At 48.4% G+C, this 20,329-nt stretch overlaps 1 protein-coding gene across 1 annotated transcript; it reads left to right on the forward strand.

Annotated features, from left to right (window-relative positions):
* The first annotated feature begins 260 nt into the window (after positions 1–260).
* LHX2 (LIM homeobox 2) lies at positions 261–19,403 on the forward strand. Its single transcript, XM_066201132.1, has 5 exons — positions 261–395; positions 3,158–3,360; positions 3,971–4,353; positions 12,838–13,043; positions 18,605–19,403. Exons 1-5 carry the CDS (start codon positions 276–278, stop codon positions 18,890–18,892), a joined length of 1,200 nt encoding a protein of 399 aa, XP_066057229.1. The 5' UTR covers positions 261–275; the 3' UTR covers positions 18,893–19,403.
* Positions 19,404–20,329: the final 926 nt, after the last annotated feature.

The raw sequence follows: 20,329 nt of genomic DNA on the forward strand, positions 1-20,329 counted from the left end.
AAGCCCCGAAGCCTACACCACCAGTTATCCCCTCTCCCTCATTCCCTCCGCCCGCCTTTTCTGCGCCCCATCCCTTGAAACCTCGGATCAGTGCCTGCGCCGCGCTCCGGAGAGCTCTGCCGGGGGAAAATCCCGGTGCCCAAGGAGAGACGGGGCGGCCGTGCTAGATGCATGGGGGAGGGCTCCGGTTAATGCAAGTTCTGGGCTCCTGCAGGGACCCCGACAACTGTCAGCAGCAACAGCAACTCGGGCCCTCCTCCTCTGCGTCCTCAGCGATGCTTTTCCACAGTCTTTCCGGCTCGGAGATGCACGGGGTCATCGACGAGATGGATCGGAGAACCAAAAGCGAAGCACCGGCCATCAGCTCGGCTATAGACAGGGGAGAGACGGAAACGGTAGGAGCCGAAGGAATGGGAGAGTCATGCACCCCCCCTAAACATACCGAACCCCTCACAGATACAGCTTTTGCCTTAAAATCACAGAGCGGGGGGAAACGTAAGCAAAATACTAAATCAGAAGAAAATTAAGCATAAAGGCACCCCAAAAGATTAAACGAAACCGTGGGGAAAGGCATGAAACTGTTAATTATTAATAATATGCATAGTAATAGTAACGCTCGGGTGAAATGAACGGTGCTGCTCTTGCGAGAAAACAGATAGACCAGCCTTTTGGTAGCGTCCAAGAACTCCTTCCCTTCCCCCAGCCTGTCCGGCCTTCCAAAGTTTTTAGGAAGAGGCAAAGTGTGGTTTTATACCAATAACATTTTGGCACGGCGAATTTTTTGTCTGCAGAATGGAAACACAAACCCCAAAGAATCCAATTCTGTGTTATTTTTCAGGTAGGATGCCTTCATGGAGGTAGTCTTTATAGCATTTATTTAAGAAGAAAAAAACCAAACACGAGTGTCTTTAACTCATGGGGTTTTAAAAATAATTTTAATATGTGGGTTTGAAAACATAGCAAACAGAATTAGAAGATATGTCTCAGGGAAACGGATGGATGCGAATTTTTATAACTTTACCACATTTTATCTTGTCTGCTGATGCGTAGTCCTTGTATATTAATACATTTAGATAATAAAAGGATGCATCCATCTAACTAGCGTTAAGCTGGCAAAGTGGAAGAAATTTCTGAAGTGTCTTAAGTGATCGAACAATTTATGTTTTTATACCTTTTTTTTGGTTAAGAAATTGCAATTCTGAAGTGAAATTATCTCGTGCGCTGGTTAAAAGCTGTCTTGTAAACTGATACAGGCATATGCAAGGAAGAGCCGTTCTCAGGTTTTCAAACTTCATCAGTATGTGTTCTTTCTTGTAATGTTATGCGAAATTTGCTTAAAGGTGACAGTGAGACTATTTAATCTTGAAACACTGGCTGGGAAACGGCCTTTGTACTAAAAGGGTGGGATGCGATGTCTAATCTAAACGGTTTTGGTTTTCTTTTAGAAGTTAATATTTCTCCGTACAGTTAAACAACATCCAATGATCTTTGCTGGAATAAATATTGTGGCGTGATAGTTTTATCTAACTATATATAAACTATACTGATACACGTGTGTATATAACAAATAGTGGGTTGGAATACTGGATCCTTGAATACCATTTCTAGATCTCAGAATATTTTTGTTACTGGAAAAGCAAAGTAGAAAAAATATCTTTATTTCATTTAAAGTGGATTTACAAGAAACGACTTTGGTTATAAAACGATCCCTACTTGGAGTTCAGTTAATGCCTTAAAGAAACAAGCTACCGGTGGGTTCCTGTGACTAACACCAGTGGAGTGCCAAGGTTTTATTTGTGTGGAGTTCTCCTAGTGGGAATGATGCGGTGCAAACGGGAGTGCTCACAGAGATGGGATTTTGTGATCCCCGCAAGCACAGGATGAAAGCAATGGGTTTGGCATGTGCTGGAAAATCAGCCTCGGCTCCTTTCGGTTTCCTCCGATTAGCTGTCTTTGCTTTTGCTTTGCGCGAGGACTTAAGGCTCTAGAGGAGGTAAAAGCAAACAAACAACTTCTCCCCCGCCCCGAACCAAAACAAACTGCGTGTTGGGCACAGCTGTAAGGAAATGTTTCGGGTTCTCGTGCACAAGAACAGATCTGCCGTGGGCTTTTGTGCAAAGCGGGTAAGAGGAAGTTGGGACCGAAGTGGAAAGCAGCATATTGCGAGGTCTACCCCAGACGCTGCTCCACCGAGCCTCCTCTCCCGAATGCTGTTTTAGGGTGTCTACTGAAATAAATAAGCACTTTAAACGGTTCCGATATTTCTCCCTCTTTCTTGTTCGGTAGAAGTTGACAGGATATCTATGAATTTGGGGTTTTTTGAGGGTTTCGATTGGATTGCGATTTGACACTAAACTATTAAATTATATAGGGCTTATATTTAGTTTTATTGCTTCCAAGTTTATCCCAACATAATCTAATGTGCTCTGTTGGTTTTTACCCACTCTCATTCCTACACAATTCCCACTGTTTCGTTTTCCTGATAAAACATTCTGCACCTCGGATTTAGTAACGCTCATCCCCTCCGCAGCTTTATTTACTGATCCCTTTGGCGCTTTGGGTCACAGCAGATCGCGATCCGTGTTGTTTGGAACCAGCTTGCAGAGAGCTGTGTCTGCAGCACTGTGACTACTGGGGGTTTGATCGTAATTCATTCGGAATTTTATAGCTAGGAAAATACACACACAGACACGCTCCACATACACGCACTCACAGAGCATTAACTATGCAGACACTCTTCGTATATCCATAATAATAAATTTTAAAATTAACTATCTGCGATTTGCCCTACGCTGTTATTATCGCGCCTGTTTATTGAACAGCATCTTTTCTTGGTTTGAGACTGGAAAATCCACCCGGAAAAAAAAAAAAAAAAAAAAAAAAAAAAGTTCTGGGTCTGGTCTGGACGCCTCCCCTAAAAGCCAGGGTGGTTTTCTGTTTGTCTCGCCCGCTTCCCCGCCTCCTCCCGGGAAGGTGGGATGCGGCGAGACCCTGGGGAGCGGGCGCGGGGGCCGGTCGGGGTGGCCGCTCGGAGCCCCCGCTCCTCTGCCAGGAGAGCGGCAGCGCGGCCCCGGCCGGGCAGGGGGAGGGGGCAGCCCGGCCGTGCTCGAGAGTTTCTCCCTCTCGCTAACGGTCTGCAATTGTTTTCCCCCAGCAGACCATGCCTTCCATCAGCAGTGACAGGGCTGCCCTGTGCGCCGGCTGCGGGGGTAAAATCTCCGACCGTTATTACCTCCTGGCTGTGGACAAACAGTGGCACATGCGCTGCCTGAAGTGCTGTGAATGTAAACTCAACCTGGAGTCCGAGCTCACCTGCTTCAGCAAGGACGGCAGCATCTACTGCAAGGAGGACTATTACAGGTACTGCTGCCCTGGGCCGCCAGCCGGGGCCGGGGACACTGCCCGCCGCTCGCTCCCGAGCAGAGCCCGTCCCGACGAGACTGCCGAGGGGACCCGTGGGGCAGGCTCTGAGCTCCTAAAACCTCCCCCTGGGGAGGGACACTCGTGCTGAGGACGGGTCCCGTGTTGCCGGGAGGGGGGCACGGCCCGGGCACAGCTTCCCCCAGCCTGCTTTGGCTACTGGGGCCTTCAGCAGGCGTGCCCTGCCCGGCCTCCTGTGCCGGGTGCGGGGCCGGGCCCGGCAGCGGGGCCGCTCCTCGCCCGCCGGCGGTGCCTGCTGCGGTCCGGGGCTGCGGGCACGTTCGTGGGCCGGGGGTGGGCGCCTTTCCCTGGTGGGGTCTGGTGGGAGCTGCGCTGCGAGCTGGGCAACGGGACGGAGTCTCCCCGCGCTCCCGTCCCGGGACGCCCGCCGGCTGGTCTCCGCTAACGCCCCGGCTTTGTGCCGCTGCCCCGGCCGAGGTGGCCGCCCCGGGGCTCGCAGCCCTTTGCCGCCCTCCGGGCAGAACCGACGAAGGACGGGGTGGGGGGGAATGCGCCTCTCACTGTCTCCTCTGGCCTTTCTGTTCTGCAGGAGGTTTTCGGTGCAGCGATGTGCGAGATGTCACCTGGGGATTTCTGCCTCCGAGATGGTCATGAGGGCCAGGGATTTGGTATATCACTTAAATTGCTTCACTTGCACCACTTGCAACAAGATGCTGACCACTGGCGATCACTTTGGCATGAAGGACAATCTGGTGTACTGCCGCCTCCATTTCGAGACTCTCATCCAGGGGGAGTACCAGGTGCATTTCAATCACTCGGATGTAGCCGCTGGGAAGGGCCCGGCTTTGGGAGCGGGCTCTGCCAACACTTTGGGACTGCCTTATTACAATGGCGTGGGGACTGTCCAGAAGGGGAGACCCAGGAAAAGAAAAAGCCCGGGGCCTGGAGCAGATCTGGCAGCCTACAATGCAGGTAAGAGACCCCCACCTTCCCTCAGAACAGTTCAAATGGTTTGTTTCCGTTCACTTCCAAAGGGGGATTTCCGTTTATTTTAGCTTAAACTGTTAATAATAGTTTAGCTGCAGCATAATTATTGAGATCAAGTGCTGTCAAACTGCAATTACAGAAGCTAATATGTTAGCATTTTTCACTTCAGCTGGAAATAAAATGTTTTGAAGCAAGGTCATCTGGTTAAGGGGGGGAAGAAGGGGGAGTGCAGCCTGAAATAAAATCTGGAAACCAGAGATTTTAAGTTAGCACTTCAGAGACCCGTGAATTTTCTTTAGTGGCTACATTCTAAAGCTGCTGACGGGTGAATTGTTCAGCCCTGTCCTGAGCCCTTGCCCCCCCCGAGTTTTGGAAGGAAAGAGAGAGAGGAAGTGGCCGTTTCCCAAGGGTCTGCGGCGGGAGGCGGACGGGGGTGCAGGGCTTAGCGTGCCCGGGCAGGGACCGCGGGCAGCAGGTGTGTGCGGGCAGCACAGAGCCTGCTCACACTCACACCGCCCGCTCACACCGGGCACAGAGCCTGCTCACACGGGGGCAAGTTCCGCTGGAGTTCTGTTCGTGAGACTTGGCTCGGAGAAGAGTCGGGAAACTCGCAGCACCCCCTTTGCAGCCCATCGCTGCCTCGCGGCACAGCCCCTGCCCCCGAACCGAGCCCAGCAGCCGGAGGAGCAGCAGCGAGCCTGGCAGCAGCTCTCTGTATCCAGCAGCAAACTTTCCGATGTGTTTCCCCGTTTAACCTCCCCACCGCCGCAGCACTGTAATTTTACAGGCAAAGGAATTCGAGCAATCTCTTGCCCCCCCACCCCCCTCCTCTCCCTCCAAATCCCTGCTCCCCTCTTCCCCTCGCTACACTTCTCGCGTAGCTGCCACCGGAACGGCTGCCTCTCCGGGGGCTTCCTGCTCTGCTGCTTGTATGCAACGAGAAAAAAAAAAAAAGCTTGGACAAAACCAAATTCTTAGATGTTGGTTTTATTCGAGGACTTGGAGGGGGAGGTTGGCTTCCCCCCAGGCCGGCGCTTCCCGAGCCGGGCGCTCGGCCCGTCCCGCCAGACCCCGGGCACCGAACTCGTTTCCCTGCGTCGGTTCTGTGCCTCGGTGCCCTCCGTGCTTCTCCGCTCGTGCCAGCCTGTTTTCTCTTTTAACCTACCTGCTTCGGACGTGTCCCGTGGGGCGCAGATTTGCCTTTAACGTGTTCTTCTTTCCCGGAGAGGGCGTTCAGTAAAGGCCAAGTTTGCTGCGGTTTGTTTCCAGCCGCATCTCTGCGTGCCCCGACAGCTGCGGGCTGCGCCGGGCGGCTGCCGCTCCGCCTGCGCGGGGAGGAGGAGGAGGAACGGGGGGAGGAAGGCGCGGGGGGGACACCCAGAAGTGCAGGACTGGCGGGGGGCTCGGACTTCGGACCGGGGGAGGCAGCCCGGCAACGGGAGGCTAAAGCGAGTAACAATAGGGACGAGACGGGGTGGTTTGCGCTGAAAATGGCAGGGAGTAAAGGCGCATCTCTAACCGCCAGACGCACCTCGGGAACAAAATTGCCAGCTATTATTGATTGAACTAATTGCTGAATAATTTGGAAGTAGTGCAGTAAAAGCAGTTGTAGTCCCAGTGGTGAAGGTTGATGAAAGGTGGATGTAGTGTTCTCGCGAGTATCAGTTCAGCTTTAAAACCTGCATCAAAAATGCGTCTTTCCCGTTAAAAAACCTCTCCTTTTTCGGAGGGATTAGCTTTTAATTGTCCGTCCGCTGTCTCCCTGTGCAGGGCAGATGTTCAGATTCAAAGGACCTGTAAACCGAATCAGCGGCATCTGTCCTGGATGGGAGCACAGCCTGAGAAAGTCTCACTGCTCCCTGACTTCCTAAATAAACCGCCTTCAACTGCATTTGGAAAAATTCGTTTACAAAATAATTGCCGACCGACTTTTTTTGTCTTTTAATAGTTGTTTAGAGCCTGCAACTGAAACTTTAGAGATCTTCATCGAGTAACCTTTGGCTTCTTTGCTTAAGCTATTTATCTGCTAAACTATTTACTAGACCTGTAATCGACTAATTTATGCGGTAATAAGTGCCATTGATCTTGGAAATCAGACTGGGTTGCTCGTTGATGTAAAATTCCACAAACGAGTAAATTATCGCAGAGCCTTCGATTTTGTGCCTTTAAAAGAGAAACCATTTAAAAATGTGATCGTTTCTCCTTTTATTTTAAGTGGAACTTGTCATTTCCTTCTAAGAAATGCACTAGAAATGCACAATGTTGTCCTCCTGGTAATTTGTGTAGAATACTTTGTGTAAATAAATCTACACCCAGAGGTGGTGGGAAAAGGGGGGCGCATAAACTTGGCAGAGTCGAGACTCAAATAATTCTGTAAATTGTAACAAATATCTATCTGCAACACGAATTAGGCTGACTTTTTTTTTCCTACTTAAACGAGACTCCGTTTGCAGGGGGATGATGGGTTTAGAAGTGGATAGAGCCTGACAAGTGGAAAATAGCTTAGAAGGATGCTGAAACTTCAAAAAGATTTCTTTTTCTTTCTTTTCTCTCTCTTTTTTTTTTTTTTTTTAAGTGTGTTCCTGTGATCATAATTTCCTCCTTCACTTGTTGGAATGGAGTTTGATGGGTTTTTTAGGTCAGTAAATCAATGGCTGAAAGCTTGCTGAACACAGGAGCACCTGTAAAGAATTCTGAATACTCCCTTTGTGAATTAGACCCCAAACCTCCCACAGTCTGCTATGTTTTATTCATTTGTATCTAGTCTGGCTTTAAGACACTAAAATACCCTGGAAAATGACAGATGTCTTGCACAAACTTGGGGCACGACGAGCTGATAAAATACCCATAATCTGTGCAAACAGCCAAGATATTAAGAAACACTTCCTTCCTTTGCGAGCAGGAAGATGCCTCGTGCTTCGCTGGGAGGCTGAGGGAGTATCCAGGCTGGATACACATCCTCGGCGGATGGGGACTGGGGCTGGGGCGGCTTTTGCCGGGGGCGGGGGGGCTGCGGAGGCGCCGACCCAGCTCCCGGCAGGGCTCGGGGACGCCTGGAGCTGACCCTCTCAAGTGGCTGTGTCAAAAGTGGTTTGGGGTTGTTGTTTTTTTTTCCTGACAAAAATGCGAGAAGTCTGGAAAGTTTTGAGGAGCGAATCTCTCTTCCCTCCTCGTTCCCCTTGGGACTAAAAGCTCGCAAGAAGCTTCCCTGTGACTACTGTGACAGAGCGAGCAGACGGGAATCGCAGCTTAAATCGGATGTCTTGCAGAGATTTCCTAGGAAAAATTAGGGTTTGTCCCTTTCCCCCCTCCTCTTGCTTCTCCCCCTTCTCCCCCTCCCGCCGGGCCGTGGTCACCTTTGGCGTCCCCGGGCGCATCTGGCCCCTCCCCAGGGGGCTGGGGCTGGGGTCGGGGCCGGGGCAGGGCGCCGGCAGCGCTGCCGCCCCGAAGGGCGAGCGGAGGCCCGGGAGCTCCCCCCGCTGCCCTCGGGCAGGCCCGGCGAGCGGAGCCCGCCGCAGCCCCGCCGCCAGCCCCTTCCCCCGGCGGGGCGGGCAGCGAGGAGCCCGGCTCGGCCGGGGCCGCCCGGGTTAATCGCGGCGCTCAGGGACTGACCGCGCACTCGCACCGGCCATTCAGCGCCATTCAATTGGCTTAATTGAGGGGAAAAACCCTGGCGGCGGTTCCTCCCGCGGGGCCCGGGCCCGGCCGCCCCTCGCCGGCCCCTTTGTTCTCCCGCCCCGCAGCCCCGGCCCGGCCGCGCTCCCCCCGGGGGCCACCGCGGCCGGGGGGCCCGGTCCTCAGGCAGCCCCGGGGGGCACCGGGACGCGCAGCTCCTTTGTCCGAGGCGGCCGGGGGAGGCCGGAGGAAGAGGGCTTCTAGTGCTGCTCTCCTCCGTCCTGGCCTTGTGATGCTGGGCCTGGGCTCCTTAAGGCTGGCTGGCTTTATCTCCTCAGAAACAATTCTTGAAATGTCAAGGTTGAGGCAGCGCTGTCGTGTTTGTTGCTCCGTGGCTTGGCAGAGACACGCTCCTCTTAGTGCCGCCAGGCACCTCAGAAGCAGCCAGGGGTGCCTTGCCTGCTCCCACTGCCACGGCTTCACCCCTTTCAATTCTTATGGTGAGAAGTTCGGGAATCTGCCTTCTCGAAGTGTCTTCTCCTTCCTCCAAAGAGAAAGACTATGTCTGTTCCTGTCCCAAGAACCACTCAGGGGACTCTGTCTCACTTCTGTCCCCTTTGAGGATATGGGTACCACGAAGTCCTCTGCACGTCCGACCGAACAGCAAATGCGCCTGCACCCCTGCCTGCTCTAGTTAATCACAAGTTCCCTCTCCAGGCAGCAGGAGGTTAAAACACCCCCTTGACTCTGATTACAGGAGGAAAGGGGTGTATGTTCCTGAGCCACTGTTGAGAGATAATGCACACACAACGTGTCTCCCGTTTCATCACTCTTTCAGAATCAGGATTAGTTTTCTTTCTTTTGGCATAATCTAACATGTCAAGCAAAAGCTACTAAGAACAAAATTTCCCCCAAAGGAAATTTCTCTTTCTCATCTCCATGTGCCATATCCTTAGCAACCTACTAACTACTAAGCACACACTTTGCCCCGAATCCCAAGCCATGGGGGGCTCTGGTGATCTGAGGGTGAAGCAATGTTCCAAGTTCTCCTCCTCGAACAGACTTTGTTACAGAAGCACCAGCACGGCCTGCTTTACGCTCCTGTTGTTGGGTTTAGGGAGGTGTTACGCATTAATCTGCAAAGGGTATTTCGGCTACCACTATCAAGCCAAAATGTTTTCCTCTTCCTCTGTGGGGATGTAGTGATGCTGCCCGTGGACACCACCACCCTGTGATGGACCAGGTGGCCCACGTGGGGCTGAGGGTGGATGTGCTGCCACTGCTGCACCAGCGGAGGCTGGCAGGGCAATGCCTTGGGTGTGAGGTCTGGGCAAAGGCACAGGGCCTCAGAAATGTTCTAGGGTCAAAATGAGCCTTGGCACTGCTCCAGAATTTGTTTTATCAAAAAATAGAAGTGAAACACTCATTAATTTGAGGCTCCTCTATTCGACTGGAATTCTACCAATTGTATTTCTGAAATCCCAGCAGGAGCCTGAGATGCTGCAGTGGAATGGAAATGTTACATATGGATAGTTCAGCAATTCCTCTGGGAGATACACAGGACACCACAAAAGAACAGGGAAGACAGTGCCTGAAAAACAGAGGGTTGCGTGAGGAGCATGTACAGTGTTAGTTTTACACCCTGATGCCTTTTGCAGAAACTCCTCAGCTCTTAAAATCTCCACTTACACCCTTGGCCCGCTCTGTGTGTCTGTGCCTGCAACACCCATGGACATTGCAGATACTGTGGGAGATGCAGATAATATTAGACTGAATAAAAATATCCTGTTGAGGATGGTGCCAGGCACCACAACCAAATACAAGAGGGGACTTGGCACCATCTAGGACTATTTATGTCATACTGGGTGATGCCTGGGAGTAGCCAAACCACTTGCACCAGACAGCGAACGGCACACGCCCTCGTGCACTTTCAAAATCTGTTCCGCAACTTCCGTCAGAGGCAAGGACATTTTGCCACTCTTAAATGGTACTTGTTTACTGTCATTTTAATATTGTTTTTACTTAGTGGATAGTCAGGTAAAATGATGAGAAATTCCGAGAGTAAGTTGTTCCTTTTCCTATCAGGGCTTGATGTAAAGCTCGCCCTCATTCCCTTCTGGAAGGGTTTAGAATCGGTTTTATATCCTTGGATTCTGAATGTATCTCGCTCTCTATGGGACATGTTAAAATCCAGCTCCTTGCAGCCCTAGGCTTTGTTTTGTTGCATATTAACAGGAACCAGACCTCAGTCCTGCAGACAGATACTCTGATGCATTTCCTCCTATGTCTGTCTTGTTATTTCTTGGAGGGTTCAAAAGCCTCTAAGATGACGCACAAAGGTCTTTTCCATTACGAATATCTAAAATTCTTTGGGTACATTTTATAAACAAGCATTTCCATCACAGAATTTTCTATGGGCATTGTTGTGTTATTTATCCCAGTGCTCTTTATATCAGGAATTGGGGCTGTGAAGGAGACTGGAGCACATGTGACGACTTCAGAGGGGCAACTAGATCTCAGATCTTAAACCCCAAAAGATCTGGCCACATCCCAAACAACTCCATTACTACTCCACTGTTACTCTCTCCCTTCAGGTATCTTACACCTTTTAAATTCAGGTGCTTGCAGTTTTCCATGCTGCAGGAAAACAAGCAGAAATGCTTCTTATGGCCAAAATTTGGCACCAGATCCGGAGGTCTGGAAAGGATTTATACAAATGTATGCACATGCACGCACACACGCACATAGACGCTCACATTTCTGTACACAGTACCTTTTTTTAGCTGCTTTTTAAATTATAGGAGTACAGAAACACACAGAAAAGTTCGAGCCTTTGGACACTTTGGGCATATCTGTTAAGCAACCATGCTTTTGGGCTCAGAGGTGAGTTTTTGCAGGCCTTGCTCTGTATTGTAGCGCAGCTTTTTAGCGGGTTTGAAAGGCTGAGGTTTGTAAAGCAGCTACTGGAGCTGCTGCAAACCTGCTTAGGGAGCCTGTGTGCATCTTTGCTTAGGAATCCGTGCATTTAACGTGCATTTTTAAAATCCGTTTTTAATACATGCCTGTCAGAATGTGTGTGTGTTTTCACTAGGGCTGAGACCCACTGATGGACAGCATGAATCAAGTAACACTATAAAGAGAGGTGCATGAGATGTACTCAGCTGTAATTAAACAGCAAAAGTGGGCAATTGAAAACAAGCCTGTTCATGTATTTAAGAAACTTAACAACAATTCAGGTTTTAAAATAATTTTTTAGTAATTTTTTGGTAATGCTGTGTTGGACAGAGGTAGAGATCTTTCAGTACTTTTAGCATAAAACTTGTAGGAAATTAAGAGGGACTTGTAGATATTTGGACAGGAAAAACTAATTAACAACAGTTTGTCAGAGCTAATTTTCAGTGATATTCCTAATTTTTTATTGGATTTAAGCTCAGTCCATTTTAAGAGGGTTTCTAAGGTTTACTGCATGCACAAATAAATGAAAAACTACTTTTGGTCTACAAGATTATTTTGCTTGGCATTCAACATTTAATACTACTTGATCATTTTTACAGTGTTCGTTTCTCACAGACCTTCTTCTTATGCTTGATTTCTGCAAGTGTATCCACCAGCGTCATTCCTTGATTTCAAAAGGATATGGCAGAAGTGATCGTTCAAACTAGGATTTGCAAACAGTTCTTTTAAATGGAAGTATAAACGTGTAAATAATTAAAAAGATTTTTCATTTGGCCTGCCAGTGAATATGTTGTATTAACAGCTTTATTTCTTTAGCTAGTCAGATTGTAGTCATAATTTGCTGTCTGGTAGCCACAAACTTTATTTCTTTTATGGTGTTTCATTTAATGGTCTCCCTTGTACTCTACAGGGTTTAGTTTGATGGAGGAAATAATTATGATTTTAACTAGTCTGTTCCATTGAGATTTAAGTGAGTGTATTGTGCAGCTCTCTTTGTGTGTTATGGTGCAATTTATGGCGATACCAAGTACAGTAAAACCCTTTACGGAGTTGAGGACAGCTACTGTCCTCCCACAGAAAGTGGAGAAAAAGTCCTGTGGAGGTGGAGCAGAGGGAAAAGGAAACAGAGCTGACATTTTAAAAGCCACAGAGGGGGAGGCCAGGGTCCTTGCAGGCTGGTTATTGTAAGGGAATGGCTGGAAGGTGCAGAAATATGATCCAGCTGTGCCCAGGTGGGCAGGAGGCCAATGGCCCCTGGGCTGTGCTGGCCCCAGTGCTGGCACTGCTGGGCCACCTCCAGTGCTGGGGGCAGCTCTGGGCCACTCATGGCAGGACAGACACGGAGGGGCTGGAGCGTGGCCGGGGCAGGGAACGGAGCTGGGAAGGGGCTGGAGCCCCAGGAGGGGCTGAGGGAGCTGGGAAAGGGACTCAGCCTGGAGAAAAGGAGGCTCAGGGGGGACCTTGTGGCTCTGCACAACTCCCTGACAGGAGGGGACAGCTGGGGCGGTCGGGCTCTGCTCCAGGGAACAGGGACAGGAGCAGAGGGAACAGCCTCAGGCTGGGCCAGGGGAGGCTCGGGGTGGATATTAGGAAACTCCCCCAAAAGCAAGGTGAAGCCCCTATCCCTGCAGGGATTCCAAAGGCGTGTGGATGTGGCACCTGGGGACATGGGTTAGTGGTGGCCTTGGCTGCGCTGTGTTAACGGTGGGACACAATGACCTTAGAGGGCTTTTCCAGACTGAACTGCTCTACAAATCCATGAAATGGAGCAAAGGCAGGCAGGGTTTGTGCTGGTTCATGCTGTGGTGCGTTATTTTAATTGCTGCACTCAGGGAAATTGTGAACGGTATCGGTCATGGAGCAAGAGATTTACAGGCCTTTTCCTCTTGTTGCCCTAAGCTCTAAGTTGCAATGAAAACGATGGTGACCACCTGGACAGAGACCAGCAATACCCCAGCAATCAGAAAACCAAGCGCATGAGGACGTCCTTCAAACACCACCAGCTGCGGACCATGAAGTCATACTTCGCTATTAACCACAACCCTGACGCCAAGGACTTGAAACAGCTAGCTCAGAAAACCGGCCTCACCAAAAGAGTTCTTCAGGTAAGAGGCGCCTTTCGCCTTGAGAAGGGATCAAAATATCAATTTTATATTTAAAAAGCCGCGGATTTTGCTGGTTTTCAAGAGATTCTTAATCATTCGTAGCTTCTCTGAGACTACGTTAATTCCCAGAAAGTATGAGAAGAGTTATTTCTTCCCAGTTTCTCTAAAGCAGATCACTTGGGTTCTAAATTTTATGAGAGTTGTGAAGGTTTGGGGCCCTGCTTGTTTTCCTGGAGTTCTTTAATTCTGGTGCATGTTTTAGCTTCCAGGCTGCTGTAAAAAGAAAGTGATTTATTTTAGTTAGTGTGCTCACTGTAAATAGAGAGCTTTTAGTTTAGAAATTCAGACAACATGTCAGTGTTTACCTTTGTAAGAAATTAATCAACAGTTTGAATTCATTTTATCAGGACAAGGAGGAAGGCTTTTCGTTCATAACTGAAGGGGACATAAATGAAATTTTTCCAAAACTTTTACTCATAGTTTAGTAACTTAGAATGAAACGAAACTGCATTTTAAAAGTACTTTTTCTTGCTCATGGGAACACACTCCATCTGAGCTATTGTGGGAAGGAAAGGGAACAGTATTAGTTGGTTCAGCTGCATTTTAATTTATAGTTCTGAGTCAAGAAGTCAATTTTAATGAGCACTTACCCAAATGCCTATACCTAGAGATAAACTTGGGCATATAGGAGCCACGGCATTCCAGGATTTATTGCTGAAAATTTTAAATGGGTCTTAATTGTAGAAAAAGGATTTGTGACCTTCCTAGAGACAGGTAGGGCTGCGAGCCCATCCTGGGAAGCATCGTGGACAGCTCACAAGTCCCAGGCAAGTGGAGGGCAGGAGACAACTGCTGAGGAAAGCCGAATTCACTGGAGGGAGCCTGGAGCTTACAGAGCTAACACCTACCAGAAGAAGGAACAGAGGGTTGGTAGGCTTCCCAGTAAAATGACAAACCGTACGTAATGACTTCTTGTGGCTGCGTCCTCAGAGCTTCGTGGGGCTTGTTCTTCTGAGGCTGCTTTGCTGTGGAGGAACAGATTCCTCTGACAGAGAGTGAACACCCCAGCACCTGAGGTGGCGCCTCACAGCAGCTGTCCTAAACCAGACACATGGCTGAAATAATTCACTGCATTGGTCCATCCTTCGAGTGGCCCTTCTCCTCTATTTTGCCCTCAGAAGGTAGACACTTTGGAAAGACCAGGTCTGCCCATTCACACCTGAATTACCTGAGAAACTGCACAGCAGTGTCTGGGAAGTGTCTTTCTCTAGATCGTCTTTCCCTTCTCCCTTGTTATTCCACCCCAACTTCGACTTCCATCTCTCTCTTCTCTTTCACTGAATGGGTCTTTCCTTGCATCTTTTTTCCAAGTTCCATTGTCTCTGTTTCTTCCTATTCAGAACGTATTTCCTTGTCTTCAAAATTGGGCTCCACCCCATTACTCTTCTGTTCCTCTTTCAGTTCCTTCATTGCTTCTCATTCCATCTTAAACATGTCACAATTTGTGATTTTAAGGTGCTTTGTGGTCCTTCTTTGTTTGTTGCAGAACTTTACAATTCCACCAAAGTTTTGCTATCATTTTGGTGTTTGGTGTTTCACTTCTTTTCCTTTCACAGTTAAACACTCCTTTATGCTCCTTTAGCTGCAGTGGTGGAAGACAGTAGTTGGTGGTGAGGATTGTTCCCTGAGGATGATGCTGTTGGAGGCAATTCCAGAAAATGGAGTGATACTTTGTCTGGTTTCACTTGAGTTTTCCCACCTCTTATGGGCACTCTCTAGTCATGGATGTTTTGTTTGAAAATTAATTTGGGCTGTGAGAACACAAACTCGTATTTTGCGTGTTTTACAACCTTTCTGCCCAGCTGATTTATCTCTACCCATGAGTGGCAATTAGGGTCATGTATATGAGTTTTGGGGTTGCTCTCTGCTGGGAAAACTCATTGTGATGTTGGTTACTGAGACAGCATCACTAGTCAATTCTTTGGAGCCAGAAAGGCTGGCATTCCATCTGTGTCACTTACTGAACACAAAGTGATTCACCGACACTGCTGGTGGAAAGAAGCATGGTTAGCACCAGCCTGTCCCACAGCACAGAGGTGTTCACACTCACAGGTGTACGGGCACCCTTGCCAGGAGCCAGAACTCTGCCACACTCCCGAGCAGGTGAGCTGGGAGCTGGGAGATTTTCTGTGTGTTCAAATCTCCATTCAGCTGCTGAGGGATCCCGGCTCTCTGGACACATTTAACAGAATTTATTTTAGGAGAAATGCAGGGCAGCAGATGAGGAGAAAGGTGCACTTCCTAAACACACAGAGCAGAGCTCCTGGTGATTTAGGGGACAGCTGTAGTGCCCTCGCTGTAGAGACAGCCCCACATGACATGTAAAGAGGGGACTGGGTGGATGAGCAGAGGATTTGAGGATTGTCTAAAGGCTCTGTGATACTGGAGTTGGAAGCCCTGACTGATGTCTTTGCTTTATATACAATTTGTCACCAGCTGCACTTGTCCAGTGGTGGGATGGCCCGGAAATGCAACATTCTGCCCCTCAGAATGCATTTCCTTCAACACTTTGTAATGCACACTGTTCTCCCAAAGCAGACACTTTAGAACCATAGCAGACTTACTTACATTTTTAACACCTATTTTTATTTTGTTTTCTTCCAATTTAAGTTTACGTTTGCAATTTAATTCATATATCTCTTGTACTACAGCTGGGGAACACAGCCCTTCGTTGTAAGCTATCATTCATAATTAACGGCCCCAGCTAATTGTGAGCTAACTAACCTAACTGGCATAAATGCTGCTCTTTGGGGAGCTGATCTTTCTTTCTGTGACTTTAGAAAAGGAAGGTGACAGTAGATAGCCCTGAGGAGGTGGGGTGTGTTAGCTCTAGGTATGTACCTCCTCTCCCCAGGGGCCTGGAATAAGATAATCCACAGCCTAAGCACTTTTGGAACACAAAGCATCATTTTTCAGTGTGTGTCTTGTACACCACTTGTTTTTTCTTGAATCAGTCCCCAGTATAGTCGCTACCAGAACCCTACAGAGATCACTGCACGCATTTGGACTTTGCTGGTCCAGCTTCCAGTAGTCAACAAGCCTAAAATATTTCCATCCCACGTGGGGACGTGTGCTGCCCTTTGGTGAAGGTTTGCTTTAGGCTGCAGGCTCGTCCTGAGCCCCCACCCATTAAACATCTCTTTGGCTGTACAGTTACTAATTACAGCAGGGTCATCACAGTGTGTGTGCAGTGAGTGAACACAGTCTGCTTTGTGGTGTCACGTCCTCTGTATTTTGTTTCTCCACTTACTGGTTAGGGAAATTCAGAGAACCTAAATGTCTCCAGGTAGCTGTGTGAATGAGCAAAATTGGATTCAAAAATTTCTTTTTGGCAGAAGCTGTTCACGCAGCTAATATGTAACAGATGTAGCAGTGGAGGTGTTACAAGCCACAAAATAAAGTTATCTCAGGTGATGATCCCATTAACTTCAGTATCCATATCCCTCACAGCTCTTAGTGTGTTTATTTTCAACACTCCCTTATCACATGGAGATGTTATTTTATTGCTATTTGACTTGGTGGAGACAAAGAATTTGTTCCACAGATCACTGAAGAGGGAGTGCATTATTTTCACCTCAGTAGATATTATTCTGCCTAACTGCTGAGTGCCCAGCTCCACGCATCCGGCCCCGCTCACCGGAGTGTGGGAGCAGCAGTGGTGGGTCTTGCAGCTGCTTTTTATTTTTCACTGGGAGTTTTGGTCTGTATTTTCCCCTTTGATTTGAAATAGCTCAGCCTTGTACTGATACAGTTGGACAGAAACCCACTAAATACTTCCCAATGATTTTGTTTATTGCTCAGTCCCGAAGGAATTGTGTAATTGATGTGAGATAAGTCCTTCTGGAAGGATTCTTTCCATTCTGTGTGTCTGGGTGGTTATTTCTGCCGTGCCCTTCCAGGTGCACGGGCTGAGCTGCCCATGGGAGCGGCGGGGCAGCCCCGGCTGCGGCTCTGCACTGTCCCTGTTGGGACAGCCCCAGGGCCAGCCCCAGGGTCCTGGGAGCAAAAGACCAGGACAAAGTGGATGGCTTCACTCACAGCCCCGGCACACGAGGGGCTCTGAGCAGTCCCACCAGAGGACCCTGCTGGGGAATGTGTCAGGCAAAAACATCCCTTTGGGGTCTGCCCCCTTTTGGACCCCTTTGCTGCTCTGTAGCAGGGTCACTGCTATACTGCACCCTTACAAAATCATGGGAATGTTTTCACCTGTGCTGGTCTAAGAGAACTTTTGTACATGAAACTGATGAATAGCCTTTAAATTAAGTGTTTTAACAAAGCAAATGCCAACATAAACTGGCTTAGAATACTGAGCTTTCAGAAAGAAGGACCTGTAGGGATGTGATGTATGCATGGCCCTTGAATTCGTGCCTGAGGATTATTTCCTTGTGGCATTCCCTGGAGAGAGTGTGAGAGACAGGGTGTGCACATTAAAGACCTTTGGCCGGGGGAGAAAGCTTTCCAGGGAAGGAAGAGCGCTCGATAGAGGGAATTTGCAGCGGGAGCATCCCGAGATGTGAAGAAAGGCGGAGCAAGGCCAAGCAGCCGAGGCAGGTCGTGAGCTGGGACTGCGGTGGGAGCACCCCGAGCTCCGCCCGCCTTCCTGCGGCGCTCCGTCCCGGCGCTCAGCTCAGAGCCCGTCCCGCGGCGGGGCCAGGCAGCTCCGGAGCCAGGAGCAGAGTCCGCACGGGCTGCTGTGTCCTCAGGAGTCCCACACACTCACCTTCCCTGCCCTTCACTCAGATAAACAAAGAATGCAAGAAGCAGAAACTCTGGGGGGAAAAAAAAAAATCCGTGAGGATGCTATTCCTACTGAAATCACAGTTTTTGATGTAATGTAGATCTTTAATGCCTTTTCAGCCCTTTCCCCCAACGTTATTCCAGTACTGAAAACATTTGATAAAGGAAACAGGAACAGGCGAAGGAAGCTGAAGCATTTGAGAAAGAATAAGAGAAGAGAAAGAAAGAAAGAAAGAAAGAAAGAAAGAGGGACAGTCCTTTCCAAAGAGGGGAGCACTGCAGGCATGTGAGGGAGCTCCTGGGGGAGCAGAGCCCGTGGGAAGGCAGAGTGCCCTGGGCTGGCCAGCAGCACTTTGGTGGGAGATGGACGTGAGCTACAAGGGGGGAAGGTCCTGCTTTTGTGCTCAGCAGGTGCATGGTGTCTGCCTGCCCAGACCAGTGCTGCTGGGATCGAGGGCTGGCGAGGATTCTGCACGCTGCCAGATTTCTAAGCATCCTTTCACATACCCTGTGCAGACAGACAGACTGCCAGCCTCCGTCCTTAGTCCACTCCCGGCCCAGGCTGTTTGCAGGGATCGAAGGAGAGGGAAGAAGGAATATTTTGCAGGCAGAGGCCGATTCTCGTGGCTAGGACTTCTTTTCCAATATGTTGCCAGCAAAAACCTCTTTCCCAATTCCAGCACTGATGAATTTGTGAATATGCTTTTGCGTTTTTAAACACTGCAGGTCTTTAAATGCTACCCTGTTATATTAAACTATTTCAGGTTTGGTTTCAAAATGCTCGAGCCAAATTCAGACGGAACCTCTTGCGTCAAGAGAACACAGGGGTGGATAAGACTTCAGACTCAACACTCCAAGCAGGGACCCCATCAGGTCCCGCCTCAGAAATATCCAATGCCTCCATGAGTCCATCCAGCACTCCCACTACTTTAACAGACTTGACTAATCCCACTATGCCAACTGTGACGTCGGTCTTGACATCAGTGCCCGGAAGTCTTGAGGTTCATGAATCTCGAAGTCCTTCACAGACAACTCTTACAAACCTTTTCTGATGACTCTTTCTTAATAATTTCTTTAAAAAAGAAATTATTCTTAGCTGAAATTCCAAGTGTATTTTAATAGAGGCTTTGAGCAACTGACTAACCACAATTAGGATCTCTCCTAAAAAACAGAAGGAAATGTAGTGTTCTGGTATTACGGAGTATGGACTGAAGAATAACTTGGAAGATCTATTGCAACACAACATTTGTGTAACTGTACAGTTTTGTGGACTGAGCAAGGGAAACAGCAATTAATTTAAGTTGGCTAAAGCTTCTGTATTTTCAAAGACTGCCATGTGCCTTATATACTGTTTTATCTACATTCTTTGGATTCCATGTCCACTTCTCTCTTTTTCTCTCTGTATATTTATGACCAGGGCAAAAATGTTAACGAGTTTGTTACTTTGAATAGTCCTAAGCCTTTCATTGGTTGCTTTGTTGTTTTAGAATTTTAAGGTCGAAGTCTGTTCGAATACCAGAATTTGTAAAATCTAACCAGTAATAAAACCACTTATGGAAACTACTTGGTAATGGCTGCAGTTACGTTTAACGTTAGTGTCACAATCGAGGTAGGCTGACTGCATCTAAAAGGGTTAGAAAAATGCACTTCAAACACGGTGTCTGCCTAGGAAAAACCCCAAATGTGACGTACACATTCCTCTGGTTCCCAAAGTGTGTATGGGTGAGAAATCCAGCTAGTACAACAGTCTAGGTATCTTCATTGTAGAGAAATAATGTTAGTTGCAGGTAGAAGTTATCAGATAACGGTAAGACTCAAACAGAAGAACGACGTTTCATTTTGCTGCATGAAGGAAACCTGACTTGGGCCAGGTTTGGTATGAACCTTGCTTTTGCGCAAGGTGTGGCTTGCCCCGTGTCCTGGAGGAGGCCAGCGGGGTCCCACAGCTGTGTGCCCACTGCCGGTCCATCACGGAGGAGGGCACTGGGAAGGTTTGCCCTAGGAAAAAGGCAGAAGTATTTCAGGTTATTTTACAACACTGGTGGGCAAAGTTGAGGCAAAATTATGTTTTATGAAGTCACAGCCTTACATTTCTTTGTAATGCTTTGAAGGAATAAAAAGCCAAGGAAGAATATATTATTGACACTAAAAGTGGTCATTCCTTTAATGATTATGGACCTTTCAATACAATTCAATTCCTTCTCCCCAAAACTCTCTGCAGAATATAACTTATATTTTGAGGTCTTTTCCTATTGTTTTTAAAGTTGCTTTTCTGTAATGAAAGAAATACCTCAGCAAAGTTTCAATATGTATGAGAACGAGTCTACACTATGCTGTTTGCCCAGTAGGTTTAGAGGTTTGGAGTGCTACGTAAGATGCAGATGGTTGTTCCTTTTCAAACCTGTTCCAATCGGTTCTTTCAGTCAGATGTTGGGTTGTACTGGCCAGCTCTCTGAAACCAATCCCTCATTCCCATTGGATCAGAACGA

This window comes from Chamaea fasciata, unplaced genomic scaffold, assembly GCF_029207755.1.
Source record: "Chamaea fasciata isolate MVZ Bird 193981 ecotype frontalis unplaced genomic scaffold, bChaFas1.0.hap1 SCAF_20, whole genome shotgun sequence".
Classification (NCBI taxonomy): Eukaryota; Metazoa; Chordata; class Aves; order Passeriformes; family Sylviidae; genus Chamaea; species Chamaea fasciata.